At 43.3% G+C, this 18,813-nt stretch overlaps 2 protein-coding genes across 7 annotated transcripts; both read right to left on the bottom strand.

Annotated features, from left to right (window-relative positions):
* Positions 1 to 348: 348 nt before the first annotated feature.
* On the bottom strand, positions 349 to 10,547 carry cabp1a (calcium binding protein 1a). 2 transcript variants are annotated; one of them, XM_022196910.2, is made up of 7 exons: positions 9,564 to 10,543; positions 4,174 to 4,204; positions 3,478 to 3,621; positions 3,281 to 3,390; positions 3,091 to 3,165; positions 2,907 to 2,979; positions 349 to 1,604 (listed from the first exon to the last, which is right to left on the bottom strand). In XM_022196910.2, exons 1-7 carry the CDS (start codon positions 10,305 to 10,307, stop codon positions 1,579 to 1,581), a joined length of 1,203 nt encoding a protein of 400 aa, XP_022052602.1. In that variant the 5' UTR covers positions 10,308 to 10,543; the 3' UTR covers positions 349 to 1,578. The 2 variants fall into 2 exon arrangements, with proteins under 2 accessions (XP_022052602.1, XP_051806417.1); XM_051950457.1 differs by lacking the exon at positions 3,478 to 3,621 and having other exon boundaries at positions 9,564 to 10,547.
* A 1,232-nt stretch (positions 10,548 to 11,779) lies between these two features.
* asphd2 (aspartate beta-hydroxylase domain containing 2) lies at positions 11,780 to 18,490 on the bottom strand. 5 transcript variants are annotated; one of them, XM_022196911.2, is made up of 4 exons: positions 18,142 to 18,490; positions 15,881 to 17,083; positions 15,324 to 15,437; positions 11,780 to 15,134 (listed from the first exon to the last, which is right to left on the bottom strand). In XM_022196911.2, the coding sequence occupies exons 2-4, from the start codon at positions 16,743 to 16,745 to the stop codon at positions 15,004 to 15,006; spliced, it is 1,110 nt and encodes a 369-aa protein (XP_022052603.1). In that variant the 5' UTR covers positions 16,746 to 17,083; positions 18,142 to 18,490; the 3' UTR covers positions 11,780 to 15,003. The 5 variants fall into 5 exon arrangements, with proteins under 5 accessions (XP_022052603.1, XP_022052604.1, XP_022052605.1 ...); XM_022196912.2 differs by having other exon boundaries at positions 18,146 to 18,490; XM_022196913.2 differs by having other exon boundaries at positions 18,351 to 18,489.
* Between the last annotated feature and the right edge of the window lie 323 nt (positions 18,491 to 18,813).

Here is an 18,813-nt window from a genome sequence, read left to right as displayed (position 1 = left end):
CGTTTTATACGCACTGTGTTACTGCTTTATGTCTTACTACCCATGTACTATGTTTGTAGTAAAACAGATCTTCAGTCAAAACTAAATCTATTTAAAGCCACTCAGGGATGTTTCACAGTTACCTGTCATCCTTTGGTACCCTGTACAGTGATAGGACTGCAGTGTTGCTGCAGGTAAAACATGCCCAGCCTGCAGTCTTACCGAGACATGTATGAATAATACATAATATAAGGAGGCTTGTCCTCCAGACATGCAGTGACAGCACTCAGTGCCACACTAATATACTCACAACTCCAGTTAGACATAGGTCTAACAGACACACAGACAAAAAGTCCACACCAATTTAGGTTGTTGTCAACATATGTTTTCATTTGATGTCTAAATAGCAAACCTTTTCTCTATTACATAGTGCCTGTATTTTCCTTGGCAACATCACCACAATATAAATGTAAACACCTTTTATTTATCTACAATAACTTGGCGAAATATTCCGTTTACTTTGTTAGACAAAAATGCAAATGTGCATACTGAATTTAATAAATGTCTCTCTTTGGCATGCATAAAAATGTCTTTGACAGCACAGATGTGTGGAACGTTACCACAACTACAATCATAATGACATTGACATACATTTTATAACATGAACACATCCACTGTACAGTTCACGTGTGTCATTCCTACTGTATAATCTCAGACAGGGCAAAATGGATCTTTAAAAACAGCTATTGCTCCCTCCCAAAGCTAGATTAGAGACTCTGGGAATTCAAACCTGCAAACATTTTGCTGCAAATTGCAGTGGGCTAGTGTCAATGAGGACTTTGGTACTCTGGATTTAGGCTTTGAAAGAGAGCTTTACATCTTATCATTTTGTAAGTGTTGTTTCAACTGTCCTAGACCTCAGACTCCAGTGACAAACATAGACGAAAGGCATTTCAGAGTCTCATTAATATCAGAGCTCTTCTTCTTTGTTACATGTCAGACAATGACGTTTTCAACAGACTGGACTGGCACAGTGAAAAATCACCTATGGCCACACAGATACAACACAGATGTGATATTGCCACATGGGTTCCTTGGTGGAGTACCGATGTCACACAAAGGTAGTTCCACGTACAATTTCTAGTACAACACATACTGTGTGAATATATAGTGAAATCTCCAACAGTGCACTTTTACATTTTTCTACAGACATTCAATCTCTCATTCTGACGTTGTTGTACATCAAAGATGACATTTTACAAGACACTTACTTATACCATGTAGAGGATGAGACAGGACACCAGCAACCTATCCACACAGGAAGATATTTAGTGAATAAAGTGCAAAAAACATAAATCAAGACAATCGTCAGCTAGGCTACAGCAAATTCTGCCTCAGTTGGAGCGGAGACTTTTCAGGAAGAACACTTATTGATTGAAAGTGTGAGGTGACTCCTCGCTTTAAAACATTCAAGGAGTTTCGATTCCAGTGTCATTCAGATTTGGATGGCTCAGAAGGTCTTAGCTTGTCCCATGTTGTACTTGGTCTAGTATGGAGGAGGACACAGCTTCACATTCAGGACTGATCATCTTCATGATCTTAGCGAGACATCATTCGTACAAACTCTGAGGAAAGAGAGAAGAAGGAGGAGGATGACGAAATGAAAAAACTGTGCCACACTCTACAGCAGTGGTTCCCAAAGTGAGGGTCAGGGCCCCTTAAGGGGTCATGAGACGCTGAAAGAGGTTGCAAATTGGTTTTCAGAAATCATATAAAATTTAAGAGCATTTAGAAATAATATCTTTTAGCCACAGCTGTTCTAAAAAAACAAAACAAATGTGAATCTGCTACTTCTAGGGCTGCACAGTGGCTGGTGGTTAGCACTTTCATCTTGCAGCTAGAAGATCCCAGGTTCACGACCCCAGCTGGGCCTGGGATCTTTCTGCATGGAGTTTGCGTGTTCTCTCCGTGCATGGGTGGGTTTTATCCGGGTATTCCAGCTTCCTATCACAGTCCAAAAACATGCTCAGGTTAACTGGTAACTCTAAATTGTCCATAGGATTGAATAGAAATGTGCTTGCTTGTCTGTATATGTAGCCCTGCAGTAGACAGGGTGTCCCCTTTGCCCTAAGTCAGTTGGGATAGACTCCAGCCCCCCTGTGACCCTAATGAGGACTGAGCAGTGCATAGATAATGGATGGATGGATGGATGGATGATACTTCTACATATTGTATGTTTATTCAGCACCATAGTTTACACATGGAGATTAGTTTGATTGATCCATTCTGCTAGTAGCCTATATTAATTCACTATACAATAATCATATGGTTGTTAAGCTGTTATGTTCTTTTGTGTTGTCATAAAGTCTGTGTTTGGATTCACCCATGAGAGGCAATTTTGTACATGTCATAAGTAGGATATATAATGGAGTCTCTGGCTCCATTATATTGGAACTGAAAAGTGTGGGAAACCTGGCTCTGCAATATACTTTAAAGTTCCATATTGTGTCCTTTTTCCACAGTGTGTTTTTCAATTGCTCTTGTTTTTATTTAGCTTCAAATACTACAAAAATGATTAATTTCACTGACAGTATAACCCTTGGTTTTAATGTTGTTCTAAATGAGCTGTTTGACTCTGAAAACTAACCAGCTCCTGCTGTTGCTGCCCCCTACAGGAAAAACACACTGTCTGTCTTGGTTTGAGCTGGACGACTATTGGATAGTTCGGTGTTACATAGGACCTGGGGACAATTTTTATTGGATTGTAAAGCTGGGATACTATCTAGTTGTAGGGAGGCTTGAGCAAAGCTTAACATCTTTATTTCACAGCAACACATTTATATTTATTTATAACAACCACAAAACACAACAAAGAGATTTTCACCATATGAGACCTTTAACTAGTTAGTTTGTGAGAGATGTTTTACCTTCAAAGTCAACTAGTCCGTCACCATTCAAGTCTACATCCCTTAAGATGTCTTCTACCTCCTTCAGACCTACCTGGAACAAAATAAACAGGTTGACAGAAGTGAGTGGAGCATCACACACACTGACTATCCATTATGGAACATTTAGAGGCTCTCTGTTTTCTCTCTCTGATCCAAATCTTACTTGTTGGCCCAACAGCTTCCTCATTGCATCCCGCAGCTCAGAGGTGCTTATAGCACCATCTCCATTAGTGTCAAACTGAGAACAACAAGCAGAAACACAAAACATAAAACTGAAATCAAAGTTAAAATTGTACAACAGAAACCAGAACAACTTAAACCAGTTATCCGAATGTGAATCCAAACACTCTTACCTCCCTAAATGCATCTTTTAACTCCTTAATTCCAATCATGTCTGCAGTTTCTGCGAGTAGTTTTGGGCCCATCAGCTCTACGAAATCCTCAAAATCCACATGACCTCCCACTTAAGAAAAAGAAATGTTGACACAGAATTTTAAACCTCAATACACACAGAGGAAACAGACATATGCATTAACAGCTATGTCCTTACAATTCATGTTTATCTGCTGGCTCAGTTCAATCAGCTCCATCTCAGTAGGCATGTATCCCATGGTCCTCATACAGTTTCCTAGATCTTTACAGCTGATGAAACCGTCCTTGTCTTTGTCAAACTCTTTGAAAGCATCTCGTAGCTCTGTAATAACAGAAATCATCTGAGTAACTGTACTGAATGGCTCTTTTTTACTCACATTGCTTTTAGGAATTTAAATTCTTGCAAATTAATTCACATCAGAGCTGAACAATTAATCGAAGTATTATCAGAATTGCAATATAGCCTCATACAATGTTCAAGTCAAAGGAGCTGCACTGTTTGATTAAGAGAAAACGTCTCGTAGCATTACAAACATAACATTTTGATGCTGCGGAGCTGCCATGGTTTACAAACAATAAACTCCACATGTAGGGGCACATGTTTGTTCAGCATAGTAGATATTAAGTTATTACTTATTTATTTTTTCAGTGGAAAAGAAATTAAAAAATTCCATTCCAACAAATTCTTGACTCATATTTCAATTGCAGCACCTGACTGTTTTTTCAAGCCTTAATTGACAGGTTCATTTAAATTTGCTGTGTTCTGTAGAGCACATTGACATGTGTTCTTTAATTGTTTTAAGATCGTTTTTTTTTTGGCTGATTAGCTTCAGTTAAAAAGGAGAATAGGAACATAAAGGGCAAAAGAACATACCGTCCATTTCTTCGGGCCTCAGCTCTCTGTCCTAATAAGAAATGACATTTGATCATCGGTTAGTACAAAACAGATTAATGGCACATGAAAAACACATAGATCAACACAGATCATAACACTCTTCTGTATATGAGCTGGTTGCAAACAAACCCTTGACAGCGCTGTGACTCGAGTGATGCCCAAATCTAAATCAGCAATCTTCTCCATAACAATCCTTACTCTTCCTGGGAACCTCAGCTCAAGGATGCCTAACAGTGGAAATGGTAACAAGCAGACTGAAACTATCTCACATCGTGATGACAAAACTTCCAGGCATAAACAGGCCGATCCCTATCAAGCATGACTGGGAACCATAACCCTGATGTTCACACAAGAATGTGTTTCTTTTTTTTTTTTTTTCCATCGCTTGCTTACAATGAACGCAACCTTTAAAGGGCAGAGAGAGAGGCAGACATATCCCAGAGCCCTCAGGGGTTAACAGCAGGAGTAGTGAGAAGTCTAAACACAACACTGAGTGCTGACGTCAGACCTGAATAACTATCTGACCGGAACCACTGACATAGAAAGCATAGGAGGCACATGAACCAAAAAAAAACAGCCAATCCGACACAAATGCATTCAGCGCTCCGTTTCTCAATGCATTAACCATAAGATCGGATCCATTTGGACAAAAACCTCCATTACTGTGCAGATTTCACTGACACACTAAATTACAAAATCTTAAAGCTCATTCTTTACATGGAAATTGCCACAATCTGTAAACATACAGACAAAGATATACAGTATATGCATATATAAACTACCAGCCAAAAGTTTGGACACACCTTTTCATTCACTGGTTTTTATTTTATTATTTTGTTCATTGTAGATTAATACTGAAGACATCAAATAATACATGTGGAATTATGATGTACACAAAAGTGTTAATCTTCAGTATTAATCTACAATGTATAAAATGATACAAATAAATAAAAGCACTGAATGAGAAGGTGTGTTCAAACTTTTGATTGGTATATACATATATATATATATATATATATATATATATATATATGAGCTATGGCTTGCGCAAGTAAGGTAAGATGAAGTACAACTATTATCTTTTTTCCCAACAGGAGACAATATGGATGCTTTACTCCTACCTACATGGAAAATAAAAAGCTACAACTAGCATCCAGTTAGCTTTGCTTGGCACAAAGAGTGAAGAAACAGCGAAACAGCTTGTCTGTTACCTATCAGCATCTCCAAAACAAACAAATTAGCATATCTTTTTCCATCACATGGAAGATATGAAAAAGGCAACCAAATAGCATCCTACGAAACTAAAACGTTCTGGTTTTACGACTGTTTGTATGGCTTAAGCAAACAAGCTAGAGCATGTTAATTAGTGATCTTTAGAGATGCTGGCAGGGTGTTAACTTTGGACAAGGACAGACTTGCTGTTTGCTCCTCTGTGCCGTCCGAGCTGTAAACTAACTGAAGAGATTACAGGCTCCGGGTTCATATTTATCTGACAGACATGAAACAAGCATCAAGCTTCTCATTTAACTCTCTGAAAGACAAAAAATACACCTGTTTCCCATTAAGTCAAACTATTCCTCAGATATTTTGTGCACTCACTACACAAATAGTTTTGCGTCTGTAAGCAATAAGGTGCATGCGCATCGCTACACCTGTTTAACACGTGACCTGTTTGAGCCAGAAAGGTTCAAAACTGCTGATCTACAGTAGTGTACCAAATGTGAGGACTGCTGGGTTCATGAGCATTGCATTTATTATTTGTGAGCTTCCAGTTCAGTCATTTTCCTCACTGGGGTGTTCCCTAATCGCAGCTGACAGGTTACCACTCAAAAGATCAATTATGATGGAAAACAGGGTCTCTACAAGCTAATGGTGACAGCTGTTACTCCAGATTACTTGTTAATAATAGAATTCCTAGCTTTACTGGTATGAATATAGCAAATAAAAATGGTGTTTGTCCAGACTTACGTACAGTCTGTCTGCACTTTTCCATGCCTTTACTCAGGAAGACACAGGTTTGTCCCAGTATGTTGCTCATGAGGGCGCAGTTTTGCGTCATGGACACAATGGAGCCCTGATAAGGCCCCAGATACCCTGTCTGGACCATCTCCTCACAGGACAGTACCCCTCTGAATCTCCTCTCAGCATCCTGGAGCATCTTTCCAGGAGGGCGCAGAGACAGAGCAGAATGGAATGAAGGCGTAAGGTGAGAGGGGATTTGTGAGATTACATAAGAGAGTCAGTGCAGACTTTTTTTAATTCTTTACAAACAGCAACGTGTTAAATACTAAAACACAAATGCAGCACAGTAACGGTTAAGCATCGTCTGTGTGTTGTACAAGAGCATACGTAACAATGTTGAAAATATGAAAACATGGCAGAAAGGTAAATGCATCAATAAAACAGCATGTTGCCAACTTTCCACTCATCGTTCATAACAGTTTACTTGCCACGTTGTGCGGACTGGCACCTCACACCTATACACTGTCACAGGAACAGTAAACATACTCAGAAGCAGAGAATAGGCGAGCTGAGGCACCAGAGACTAAACTACATGTGTTGTCTTTACAGAAAGACATTGTGCTTCAGGATATTGGGACACGTTTTCTTTTAGGACATTCAGTGCTTTTTAGAAAAGAGTTCCTGTTGCACACCAAAGGTCTGCCAAAGCCTGAAACCATTCATCTAAACACACAAACTCCATTCCAGAGCCGACTACACACAGTGCGGCAGCAGGATATGTTTCATTGCAAACCACTAAACTAAACCTAAAATGTGGCTGGCGTGACGTGCACTGATTTGGACTGTTTTTGTGTATGGATAATTACAAAAACAGATCTAAAAATATTCTACATTTTCTACGGGGTTTTCGCAGTGTGATGACTGAACACAGCTGCACAAAAACTATGCAAAATCCCAAACAAATTTCTAAAAATACCACACAACTGCTGCCCAGTTTCACTTACAGGTGTCACTTTCAAATGCACCATCAAGCAAACTGAGAACGACAGGGTGGAAAAATGCAACACGCTGAGTGCAATCTTACCGTTCTCAGAGGCCAGTCTAAGCAGTTTCCCATACCCAAGGAGAAAAGATGCACTAAAAAGGAGCATGGGGGCTTTTTCTCCGGTAAGTTTGCAGTTTGGGTTGTGAAAGGAGTGCAAACTCTGGTTTCATCAAGACCCATGAAGACTGGGGTGCTAACCTACAGCTGAATAAAAAACACTGAGGTACTGCACTAAATGAATGTAGCAATAGTACGAGTACCACGGCCCGGTAAGAACGAGGGAGAGTGAGCGCGACAGGGGGGAGAGAGGAGAAATAAGAGTGAGGGTGAGAAGCTAAATGAGAGAGGGAAGTGGACCAAGGAACAAATGCCTATTAAAGGAAACAAGGCGTCTCTGAGATATTTCACCCAACTGTGACACTGACCAAACTGTTAGATATTCTTGAAACAGCGCAGACAGCTCAGCACAGATTCACACACTATCTGTGACAATAAATATGACAAAAGGGACGAGAACTCGCAGCTTTCCTGCAGACAAATTCCACCTTAGCGCTAACAAATGTGCAGCTGACAGGTGACCTTTTACATCAGGGTCGCACACATTTTGTGAGGTGCTTGCTCTTTCTGTGAAAATCTCTAGCAGGCAAGTTTAAAAGAACATTCTGTAATGACCTACTTCCAGTCTTCCTGTCCTCCTCACCTGCGCTCTGCCGTTCTAAAATAATTTGTCCATTTGCGACCCATGAGATCGCATTTGAAGTGGACTTTATATTTTCTGCACGTGCCTTTGTTTCTTCCTGCCTCACACCCCCACACCTCACACACATCCTCCTCTGCCCCCTGCAGGCAAAGACAAGGTCACTCTGACCTCCAGCAGCCACATGGCATCAGAAGGAAACACATTAAAAAAAAAACACAGTGGAGAGTGTATCCGTTGCAGTGAAATTTAAATGAAAAGTGAGATTTTTCTTGGCACAGAAAATAAATGAGGACAACTATTTTCTTTCCCTGCTACCATCTGCTCACGTGTATTTCCATTTTGGACTGTCAGGCGGCTACCTAAGGCCAGAACAGTGAAATCTTATCTACTTCAGATGCATTGTTCAGACGAAATGCCAAAGGCAGCGTTAGTATCTCTCAAACCGTGCGTTACATTCCTGCCTGTCATTGAACTCCTCACCATCTACAGTAGCTGTCTCATCAAAGACCTTTTTCAGGTCACGCTAATGTTTTCACAGAACTGCTCACAGACTGACTCATGGGTTATTTGTAGAAATGGCTTTTATACTATAAGTACTAGAAGATGTTTCTGAAGCCACAAAGGATGATCTCTGTGTTCCCAAACTGAGTCTATTTTATGACTTCTTGTTCCAGCGCTGCATGTAAATCATCTCCTGATTCAGGATCTGACTGAAATGCAAACAACCATACATGGACGCAAATGAACTCTTTGGAAGCGGCCTTCAAAAAATAACATGTTATCAGGAGTTTACACAGCCAGCTGGAGCTTTGTGGGGATTTCCAGTGTAAAACTAAAGCCGTCTGCTTTCACAGAGCCTAAATTATGCAAAATGGCAGTGCTGATATGAATCCGAGCACATTAAGCTGAACTCCTTTCTTCTGTATAAATAGATTTGTGACTCAAAATAGAGCCTCCATCACCGGCAGGAACATCAATGCAATTGCCTTCAAACACAAAAACACAATAGCTGCGGCGATTGAATGATGCAAGGACATGAATATACAAGCATATTTTTGCATCACACATGAGCACATCTGAGATTTCCACCTCTCTGATACTGGAACATTTCGTTTGCTCCCGGCACATCCACTTCACTAAGAACAAGCTGCCTGATTGAGAAAGTCTGTAGGAGGTAGTACTGTATTTGAAATTACATAAGAAATGAATGCGTAGAAGGAGCTTCTTTTTTTTCTCCTCTATAGTCTGTCCAGTAATGACAGTGTTTGCAGACAGCATCATGGAGCAGATTAGTGTGTATTGATTGTAGACAGGATGTCAGTGAAATTAACCACTTCATACCTGTGTGCACTTTGGTACAACAACAAGCAGAGGAGCTGCAGTGAAATAAATGCAGATGATTCTTCTAGATAAAGTCTGAAGCTCTAGATGTGGATGTTTTGTTACTGAAATCATCCTTTAACAAGCCTTCAATCAGTCAACAAGCCCTACAGTGAAGTTTACATGAGGATTTAGGTTTGGGATGTCACTGTCACAGCCTGTCAGGGAATCAGCACTTCACCAACCAAAGCTCTTCAAATCAATATGAACCAACTGACCAGTGTTAGAGACCAAACTGGTGTTTTTACCTGCTGTTCCTTGAAGGCTATTTTAGGGCCTTACCTGCCCGAAGAGGGAATTCAGGATGGTGCGTAAATTGATATCAGATGCAGAAGAAGCAGCGCTGGACCTCCGAGAGCGACGGGAGGACCTGCTGGACAGCGGCACCAGGGAGCAGGAGGACGGGGATGGACTGCTGACCTGTCCGCCGCCGGTGGCCAAACCTGCCCCCTTATGGCTCCTCGGCTCACAGAGAGGAGCCCGGTCGTCGTTGCTGTCCGACAGAGAGGGCACCCTGGGGACCGGGCGGCTGTGCGTGTGACAGCGACGGGGATGCTCAGTTTCCGGTGGCCCTGCTGCCGGCGGACGGTCCTCTCGGTTGTGCTTTCTGCGGTGGTGGTGTCGGTGTGTGGGCTTGGACGTCCTGCAGCGCTCCCTCACACCTCGGCCTGCCTCGCCGTTTGGCTCCGGCGGCGGCACGGGAACTTGGCTGTGAGGAGCATGTGACTTGCACTTGCCCCGAGTGGGGGCATCATTACTACTGTCCTGGCTGCCGAGGAGGGACGGATGGCACAGGGGTCTCCGGGCGCTGATGTCGCACTCGGCCGACCAGAAGGACTCCTCGGCTTTGCTGCTGCTGCTGTGGAGTGCGGCGGGACGGTGGTGATGCTGGTGCTGATGCTGATGGTGATGCTGACTTCTCCGGCTCTCTGCTGTGTGTTCGTGGAGGTGTGTCGGTCTCTTGGCCGCCGAGGAGGATTTCAGTAAGGAGGTTGTGGAATCAGATTTGGGAAAGGAGGCGCTCATTGCGGCGGATCTGGTGTAGTCTGCCTCGGTGGGTTGCTCATCGACATCACTTGCCGTTGCCTCTCCATTGTCGACACATATTGTACAGCAGAGCCTGCCCGCGTTAACTTGAGCTACATAGCGCTTTCACCACCTGATTGCTGCGCGGCGGCGGCGCGGCCGGAGCGCGCACAGACAGCGGGGCACACACGTCTCTGCAGAGCGCGTCACCTCTCCATTGATGTGAGTGTTTCTCTGTGGCATCGTGGCAACGGCGTGGGTGTGGACGGTAGTAAGAAAAACCAATGGTCTGCAAACTTTTGTATGACAAAGTGACACCTCCAATTGGATAGGAGCTCATTACTGAAGAGATAATCCACAATAAGAAAAATATATAACATTTCTACATGTTTTTACAGATGTGAACATTAGATAATGAAAATTTTGAACAAAAAAAAACCAATAAAATAAGTTTGTGCCTCTGCCTGTAGTCACCACTTTCCTGTATGGGAATAAAATGCCATAAATTAAGAAATTAAAGTATTCAGCACTTTCAGCTACACCTTCAGCTGATCAGCCCACACAGCTCTGGATTATAAAAGAGACACATTTCACATTTGCATTTTACATTTCTGCACCTATGTGCTTATAATTTACAATATGAGTCAATTACATCAGTGCATATTGCTCAAATGATAGTCTTTGTGCATATGCATCTGTCTGATCTTTAGCTTGGTCTTCATCCAGTGTTCTGCTCTCCTGTAAAGTTCCTCTCACTAAGCAGCCAATTCAGCAGTTTGGTGACAATAATTATCTAACTACTGCATAGCCTACTTTAATAATTCAACAGCTCTGACTCTAAAATATGATTTTGTGCCCATAAAGGATGCAGCTTATGTAAGGTCTTTTCAGTGCTGTGCCTCAGCCTCAAATCAGCTCCAACCACCATGAATGCACCACCAGAGAAGACTTTAGCGGAAAAGATTTTCCCTAATGTGTGGGGAATCCTCTTCTTAGACTGCAAAGCCAGACTGTAGATTGCAGGGCCAAATATTAACCTGCAGGCTCTGTATATATTTTATGAACCCACGAGTAATGACGACACCACTGTTTTTATTTGACATGTATTATTGCCCCAGATTTTTAGTGCTTCTGGCTTCATGTCCTCTAGAGGCACCGCAGGTCTGACAGGAAATAACTGCTGTGATAATGAGGAAGCAGAGCAGCGACAACATCATTGCCTTGCTACGCCTCCCTGTGCCACCACCATAAAACTGCATCTGGATGAAAAAAGGGAACACAATTACTCTTGTCGGCCTCTATATTGCTTAAACTGTGCGTATAATCAATACCAGAGCCGAATCTCCACAGAAGACTTAATTTTCCTGGAAAGCTTCCCTCGGCAGAGTGCAGCAGAGTGAACACTGTGAAGTCAGCTCCTGGGTTCAGAGCTGTGATGTTTGTGTAAAAGTGAGAATTCTGACACCAGCTGGTTAAATAAGATACTCGACCATTTATTAAATGTACAGAAATACTGTTCAAAATCCACACAAGACCGTGTTAAAGGACAAATCCTTAATCCAAATGTAAACAAAATGGTTGCCCCATCATATACTGGAAAGCAAATGCTTTGTTGATGACAGTGTTCGTACTCTAAGGTGGATTAACAGCACTCTTGATTTGAAACCTAATTATGGACAGCTCAATGTGAGTGTCAGCGCCATCCGATTCTGTAAACAGCTCATAAACGATCATATCTCTGTAAACATTAGAACTGAACAGATGGGGATCTTGAATTGCAGTGGACTAGTAAAGCTGCAGAAGACTCGTTTTAGACTGTGCACACATATCCATGAAGTGCCGCTGAAGGACTGTGGCTTTAATAATGGTGCTGCAAAATCACAGGGATTTAAAAAAAACAACATCACAGAACAACAGGAGATAGTACTTCATAAACATTTTACAGAATATACAAATTGAATCTATCAAAATGACTTTGTGGGTTCGAAATGGGGGAATGAAATGCGATCACTTTAGCTAGAAATCAAGACAACACAATAGTCAAAGCATTGAAGACAATCATCTCGAAACATCTCAGACCATTCACTTTGTTTTTGTTACCTCAACCATATTTACAGAAATACAAACCTGATATCAAATGCAACCAGATTACAAGAGTTTAGTAAATTTACCAAAAACGCTTCATCTCCAGTGTTACAGCACAGGCCGACTCACACAGTTTGACCTAAAAATGTGCTTATCTAACCATGTCTTGTGAAAGCAGGACTGATTCTCAAAGGGGGAGTACAATTAACTACCACACTGGAAGGGTTCATGACAGAGACATTAGCTGCGTCTGTAAACATTCAAATCATGATCGACATTGGACCTCAGTTACCAAACTACACACAGATAAACCTGTTCACCTTGACATTGATAAGACAATTGTAGCTATTATTACACTATCTATAGAACAGCTGGCAATTTAGTAAGAATGTCAAACAGCTCAAAATTCAATTTAAAGAAGGATCCGACATTGCTTATTTATCTGTTCTGCTCTAATTGTTAAATTCACTTTTGCACAATTGGCTTACAGTCACCAAAGCAGTACTCCCTTCACTTGATCAATAATTACGCCGTGGCTTTGTATAAATCATAATGAGCATTACAATCACGGTATGTCAACATTCTGCAAGCAGGGGAGTGTCCAGTCATTCATAGAAATGTAAACAGTCTAAAGTGTTTCCTATATATGAAAGTGTTCGTGCAAACTCTCAGATGATGGGTGTCTTGATTTGAATCGAAATTTTAAGTGTGACTGGATATGCAGAGGAATATAAAAAATTACCAAATTTCTTAGCCCTTGCAGAAATGTATGCGGGTGTTACATGTCGTCATGTGCCTTTCTTAAGTCCTGGGAACAAGCCGGGGCTCATGAATGCTAACTTAGTGCCACGTAGCTCTGAACAGGGAGGCATTTAGTCCACCCACTTGTGCGTCTCAAAGTCCCTCTCCGGTCATTGATTAAATCCCTAAAAACTCGCTTCTGTGTACCAGAGTCACATATTTGGATTTTTTCCTATTAAAATAAACCCTTCTTATCTTAAAATGGCTTAGATGTACCTTTACACGTCAGTTCTTCTAGAATGTGCGGATCTATAAAGTCCCTGCTTCTGTCTCCACTCACTGCAGCTCGAGCACACCAGCTCAAACACTGTAAAACTACACTACACAACACAACAACAAGTGGAATATTGGAGTATTTCAGTCATACATCTTAGAACTGGGACACGATTTTGAAGAAGGATAAAGATACAGAAATCCGAAAGCTTTAGGTTTGTTACGTATGAAACTCAGAAGCTTGAATCCTTGTTTTGGAGACTGTCATCGGTACACTGCAGCTTTAAGGTGGAGATGGTGTTGATTGCTTATTTTGCTCATGATGTGTCTTACTGCATATAAAAAAACACCATATAGGCATAGTAGCATGAAAAAAAAGATTTTCACAATGAGTATTTAATAATAAACATTTGACTTTTATGTTTCTTTCGCCAATGGAAAAAAAAATGCACAAAAAATACCAGAATCATTTCTAATTTCTACTGACTGGATGACCCGGATACAGCCAATCAGGAAACTTCTAGTTACTAATCTACTTCTCGAACCTTTGGGCTGCCTTCCACCAAAGTTACCCTCATATTATTTCTACCGGCCCACTATAATACAGTGGAGTAAAACTGGCCCCAATTCAGTGACTCCGGCCTACGGATACAGCACTTTCCATTTGCCAATCAGATACGCGAGATCTGGTCACGTGACTCCCGGTAGACGCTAGCGGTACGGACCCGTAGCATCGGTACTACAGGTACGGACCCTAAACCTAACCCTAACCTTAACCTTTGCTTACCTTTCAACAGTTTGCAGTGGTTAGCAGCTTCTTGACTCGTGAGACTCGCGTACGGGTCCGTATCTGTCTGGCAAATGGAAAGTGCCGTATCCGTAGGCCACAGGCTACGGGTACGGGTCCGTATCTGTAGACACTACCTTCATTTATAGCTAATAGAATAGTTTGGCCTTTAGACCTTTAAATTCTGTGAAGCATAACAGCAACAGAGTGATACATTATTGTTTGGCTCCCTAAGAGCCCCTTAACGTGTCTGTAATGCACTTTGCTCTGTATCAGCTTCAATAACAACCTAAATAAATGCGATGGGAGCAGCACATGGAATCTTAGAAATCATTTTCAGAATTGGCCCAAAGTTAGAGGATGGAAAAATGGAAATGTGAAATAACATATTTGGTGACAACTGATCGCCGGGCAACATTCTTAGTGTTCATTCATGTATGCGCCAGTAAACATTCAGCAATTGAAAAAACAGCAACTTCTGAGCTGAAATGTCACCAGCCGTAGTATAAATACACATGAATAAGATGGCGGCATCAACTGCTATGTTCTGGGAAAATGCAAGTGTGGGATTTAAAGTATGGCTGCATCTTACACAACTGTACAGACAAAAACGCGATTGATAAAAGAGGCCCAATGTTTGGTCATCTGCTAAGAAGAGTTATGAGTAATACTGGATGAGCCGGAGATTATGTACACAGTGAATGTGAGAGCTGGTCTGGAGGCAGAAAAAGAGTTGCTCCCCAATCCTACAGACACTTCCCTAAATGCCATCTGTCGCTTGCTTGCTTGGACATGGTTTCTCACTCACACCTATTTTCCCTCCTTGTCCTCCAAACGGCCCGGAGTAAAAATGTAGTCCAAGGCTTGTCTCTCAGCAGCGGCCACGTTGGGGTGCCACAGGTCCACCATGAAGACCACCCTGGGGCCGTCCTCTGCGCCGCCTACGCCCAGAAACAGCGCCAGAAAGAAAAATCAAGTCATGTTGTCTCACTAAAACTGATATCAGACTCCTATTAAAGGCTATCCATTTTCCTCAGCCATTGGATTATACCACTTTTAGGTCAATCCTCTTTCTAGGAATAAATAAACGACATGAGGCAAGAAAAGATTCAACTTTAATCCTGTCTTACCCTCGTGGAAAGCCCTGTGGAGGAAGGAGTCATCGAAAAGCAGACAGCTGCCCTCAGACCAGCACTGTGGCTCTCCACCGACGACCAGCTCACAGGAAGGGGGCACTCTGAGACCTGTCAGAGAAAAAGCCCAGTCATGGGTCATCACGGGTAAATACAGGCAATCTGAAAGCATTTGTGCTGCTATCCAACCTCCTAGTTTCTCCATCTCATACAAAACACACAATGTTCTGCATCAGTTTGCTGTTCTATAGGATCCTGACAAGCTACATAACAATAAACATCCCTATTTAGAGCCATCTCACAGAGAACAGATGGAAATAAGATCCAACCTCAGGTGAAGTAAAAACAATGCATTTTATTATCACGGGACATTTTAGCCGTGTTCCTCTGTGACTCAGGAGGATTTGTCACATCTGTCTAAACACTACAGCTGCTGATTCACCGTGTTGCTCCTCCTCTGAGGTTAAATATGCTTATTACTGAAATCATCTGCTTTAGTGTTGAGATAAATACACACCGAGCCTCATCAGTTTCAGTTCACTAAGCCCTCTTACCCAGGTGGCAGCGCAGCCTGACATTTGTTGGACCGTAATGCTCGGTGATGAGAGCTCCAGGCGTCAGCACAGAGAAGCAGGCGTTTCCAAACACGTTGTTAGCGATGAAGGTGCGCAGCTGGCCCAGCACCCTCCAGGCCCGAGGGCATCTCCTGACATTCAGAACCAGAGGGGTGCCTTGGTTGACCAGGTAGTAGGTCCACCACTGCCCACGAGGAGTGCTGTTGACCTTCCAGCCTGGTGGCAGCGAGGAGCCGCTGCGGGCCGGAGGCTGGTGGTAGATGCTCTCAAACTCTGCCAGGAGGGCGGGGAAGCTCTGCTCCAGCAGCTCCACGTCATGTCTCTGCACTTCTCTGGAGAAGAAAGGGGCTGACGGTAGGTCGGGGAGGAAGAACACCTCTGGCCGCTGGATGGTGGGTCGGCTGTTGAGGTACCGGCCTTGGTCCCGGACTCCTTTGTGCACCCTGCCCATACCTGACCAGGTGTAGCGCTTGGCGTAATCCTGCAGGCTGTGATAGAGCCTCTGGTTCAGACTCTCCCCTGCACTTGTGCAGCGGAAGCACTCGGACGACTGACAGAAAGCGAAGCCGTTCTGCTCCTCCAGCAGCGACCCGTGCTTCCCTTTGCCCCTGCCGCGACAGTCTGAACTCATGAAGCCCCCCACCACCCCTCCGATCCGACCAGGCCCGGCCAGGTACCGCCCACGCAGGGGGCTGGAGCCGTGCTCCCGGCCCACCCTGTAGCAATACCACATGAACAGCAGCAGCACACACATGGCTATGGCAAAAGCACAGATCTCACACTCCCTTATAGACTGCATCCCTCCTGCCACCATCTCCCTCACACTCTCTAGTGACCACTCCATTTGGGCTCGTCTCTGGACTGCTGAATCGGACGGAACTATAAAGTGCTGATGAAGGGTCAGTTAACGCGTCTTTTCTCGACTGTGATTGAAAGGGGCCTTAAACCACACACAGGGCGTTAGTGTCTCTGGTGTCAAGCAGCTCTTATCGCCCTCCCTGATGTAAACAGTCTGCTGATTTGATCTGACACACTCGCTCTTCAGTGCTAACATTTCAGCTCTCTGCAGCGAGGGAAGCTTTCTCCTTGCATGATGTCTGGTTGTGCGGTATTTGTGCTTCTCCCTCTCTTGTTCTTGCAGACAAATGCAGACAGACACCGCGCCGTAGGGTTATCTGCTCCCTGAGAAACAAAGACAGAAGGAGAGAAAAGGGGGGAAAGAAGAGAAGAGGATGTTGAAAGTATTGTTAGGATGGTTGACATTCATACTCCAAACTCTGACGCAGGTATCATTACACTTTCCTTTGTCTCCCTCTTTAGAGTTTGACAGTAAATCCCCCATCCTGCATTCACCACATGCAAAAACACACCTGCTGGAAGTCACCCACACACTTCAGAATGACTGCACCCCATGCACACACACACATACTGGGAACACAATTTGGATTCCAGCTCTCCACACACACACCCCTGTACTGCACTGTATAAAACCATGAGTCATGGGCACATTGCTGCATTTAACACAAGTCTCTCCCTCTTTGTAATATTTTTTTTGCGCACCACGCACACGCGCGCGCGCACACTGAGCAGTGAATTATGTAAACGTAAACAGTGTTGATACCCACCCACATTTATAATTGGCATTCATAGGTTGCTCAGCAGGAGCTGCATAAATGGATCCTCAGGGGGAGGGAGGGAGGGATGAAGGAGGGGAGAGCAGTAGTCTGTGGAGTCCTATGCTGTCTAAGTATATATATATATATAAAGGCTGGATTACATGAGTGTGGTTATATAATGGTGATGGACCGGCAGCCAAAACGCGACGAGTGCAATGCGTCAACTGTGATCAGAACTCCACGATGCGCTCTCACCAAAAATGGTCGGGTAATCCTGCTTCAATAGATCCTCCCCTACATCCTGTCTGACAGCATCAAGACGCCCCCACACCTCTCCCCCGCCGCTTTTAGGACACACTGACCACCAAAACCCAACCGAGAAGCCATGTAAAACACACACCCTGCCTCATTCCTCCAAACGCTCCGCTGTAATCTGACCACCGGAGCCAAACCAGGGCCAAGCCGCCAACTGATGGCCAACACATCGATGAGCTGCGCCCGTTCAATAAGCCTCGGGTAAACAAGCAGCGAAGAATCTCGTGTTGTTGTTTTTTTGCCCCCCTCTTGTCTGAAGCTACGTGGATGTTTCGTGCGCTGGTTTCGTGCACAGGTTTGCGTCCATACCTACTCAACATTCATGACTGTGGCCAGTAGAGAGGAGAGGCGCACAGGTGTTTCTCCAGGCGAAGCTGCGCACCACTGCAGTGCACAAGGTAGACGGATATCACTCGGCAACATCATAGGAAAGAGCTCCAAAATGCACAAAAGAAGTCCTAAGTGTGACGGACAGCCGCCCTGCAAGAGAGGGAAAAAAAGATAAAGAGCTGTCCTACCGACGGCTGGACTCCCTGTCTGGCTGTCTGTGCTGGACAGCAGCGGCGGGTAGGCTTAAGATAATATTGATGTAAATACTGAAGCTCCAGCAGAGAGAAGCCACCAAGCGTCAAGCCAGCGGAAGGATGTGCGATAGTGTTTCCAGTGGTGCCTTTCAAAATAAATGTCTCTGGTGAGGCGGCGAGGGAAAAAAAATCCATTATAATCAACAAAAAAAGTGCCACAACCCCAAACTCCTCCCAACTGTATGGAAGTCAATGGAGCAACGATATCTAGCTCAGTGCAATTTAAATCAATAAGGCTCAGTGTTAATGTTAACAACAACAATAGCAACAATAATAAACTATTTTCTATCACACTGTACAAAACTGGAGTGATAAGGTGCTTAACAAAGCATTAAAATGCAGAAAACATTATAAAGCAACAATAAAACATTAAAAAAGAAAAAAAACACGAGTGAAG

The sequence above is a fragment of the Acanthochromis polyacanthus genome, chromosome 7, assembly GCF_021347895.1.
Source record: "Acanthochromis polyacanthus isolate Apoly-LR-REF ecotype Palm Island chromosome 7, KAUST_Apoly_ChrSc, whole genome shotgun sequence".
Classification (NCBI taxonomy): domain Eukaryota; kingdom Metazoa; phylum Chordata; class Actinopteri; family Pomacentridae; genus Acanthochromis; species Acanthochromis polyacanthus.
Note: the sequence above shows the minus strand (reverse complement) of the source record. Positions and strands in the feature narration are given on the sequence as shown.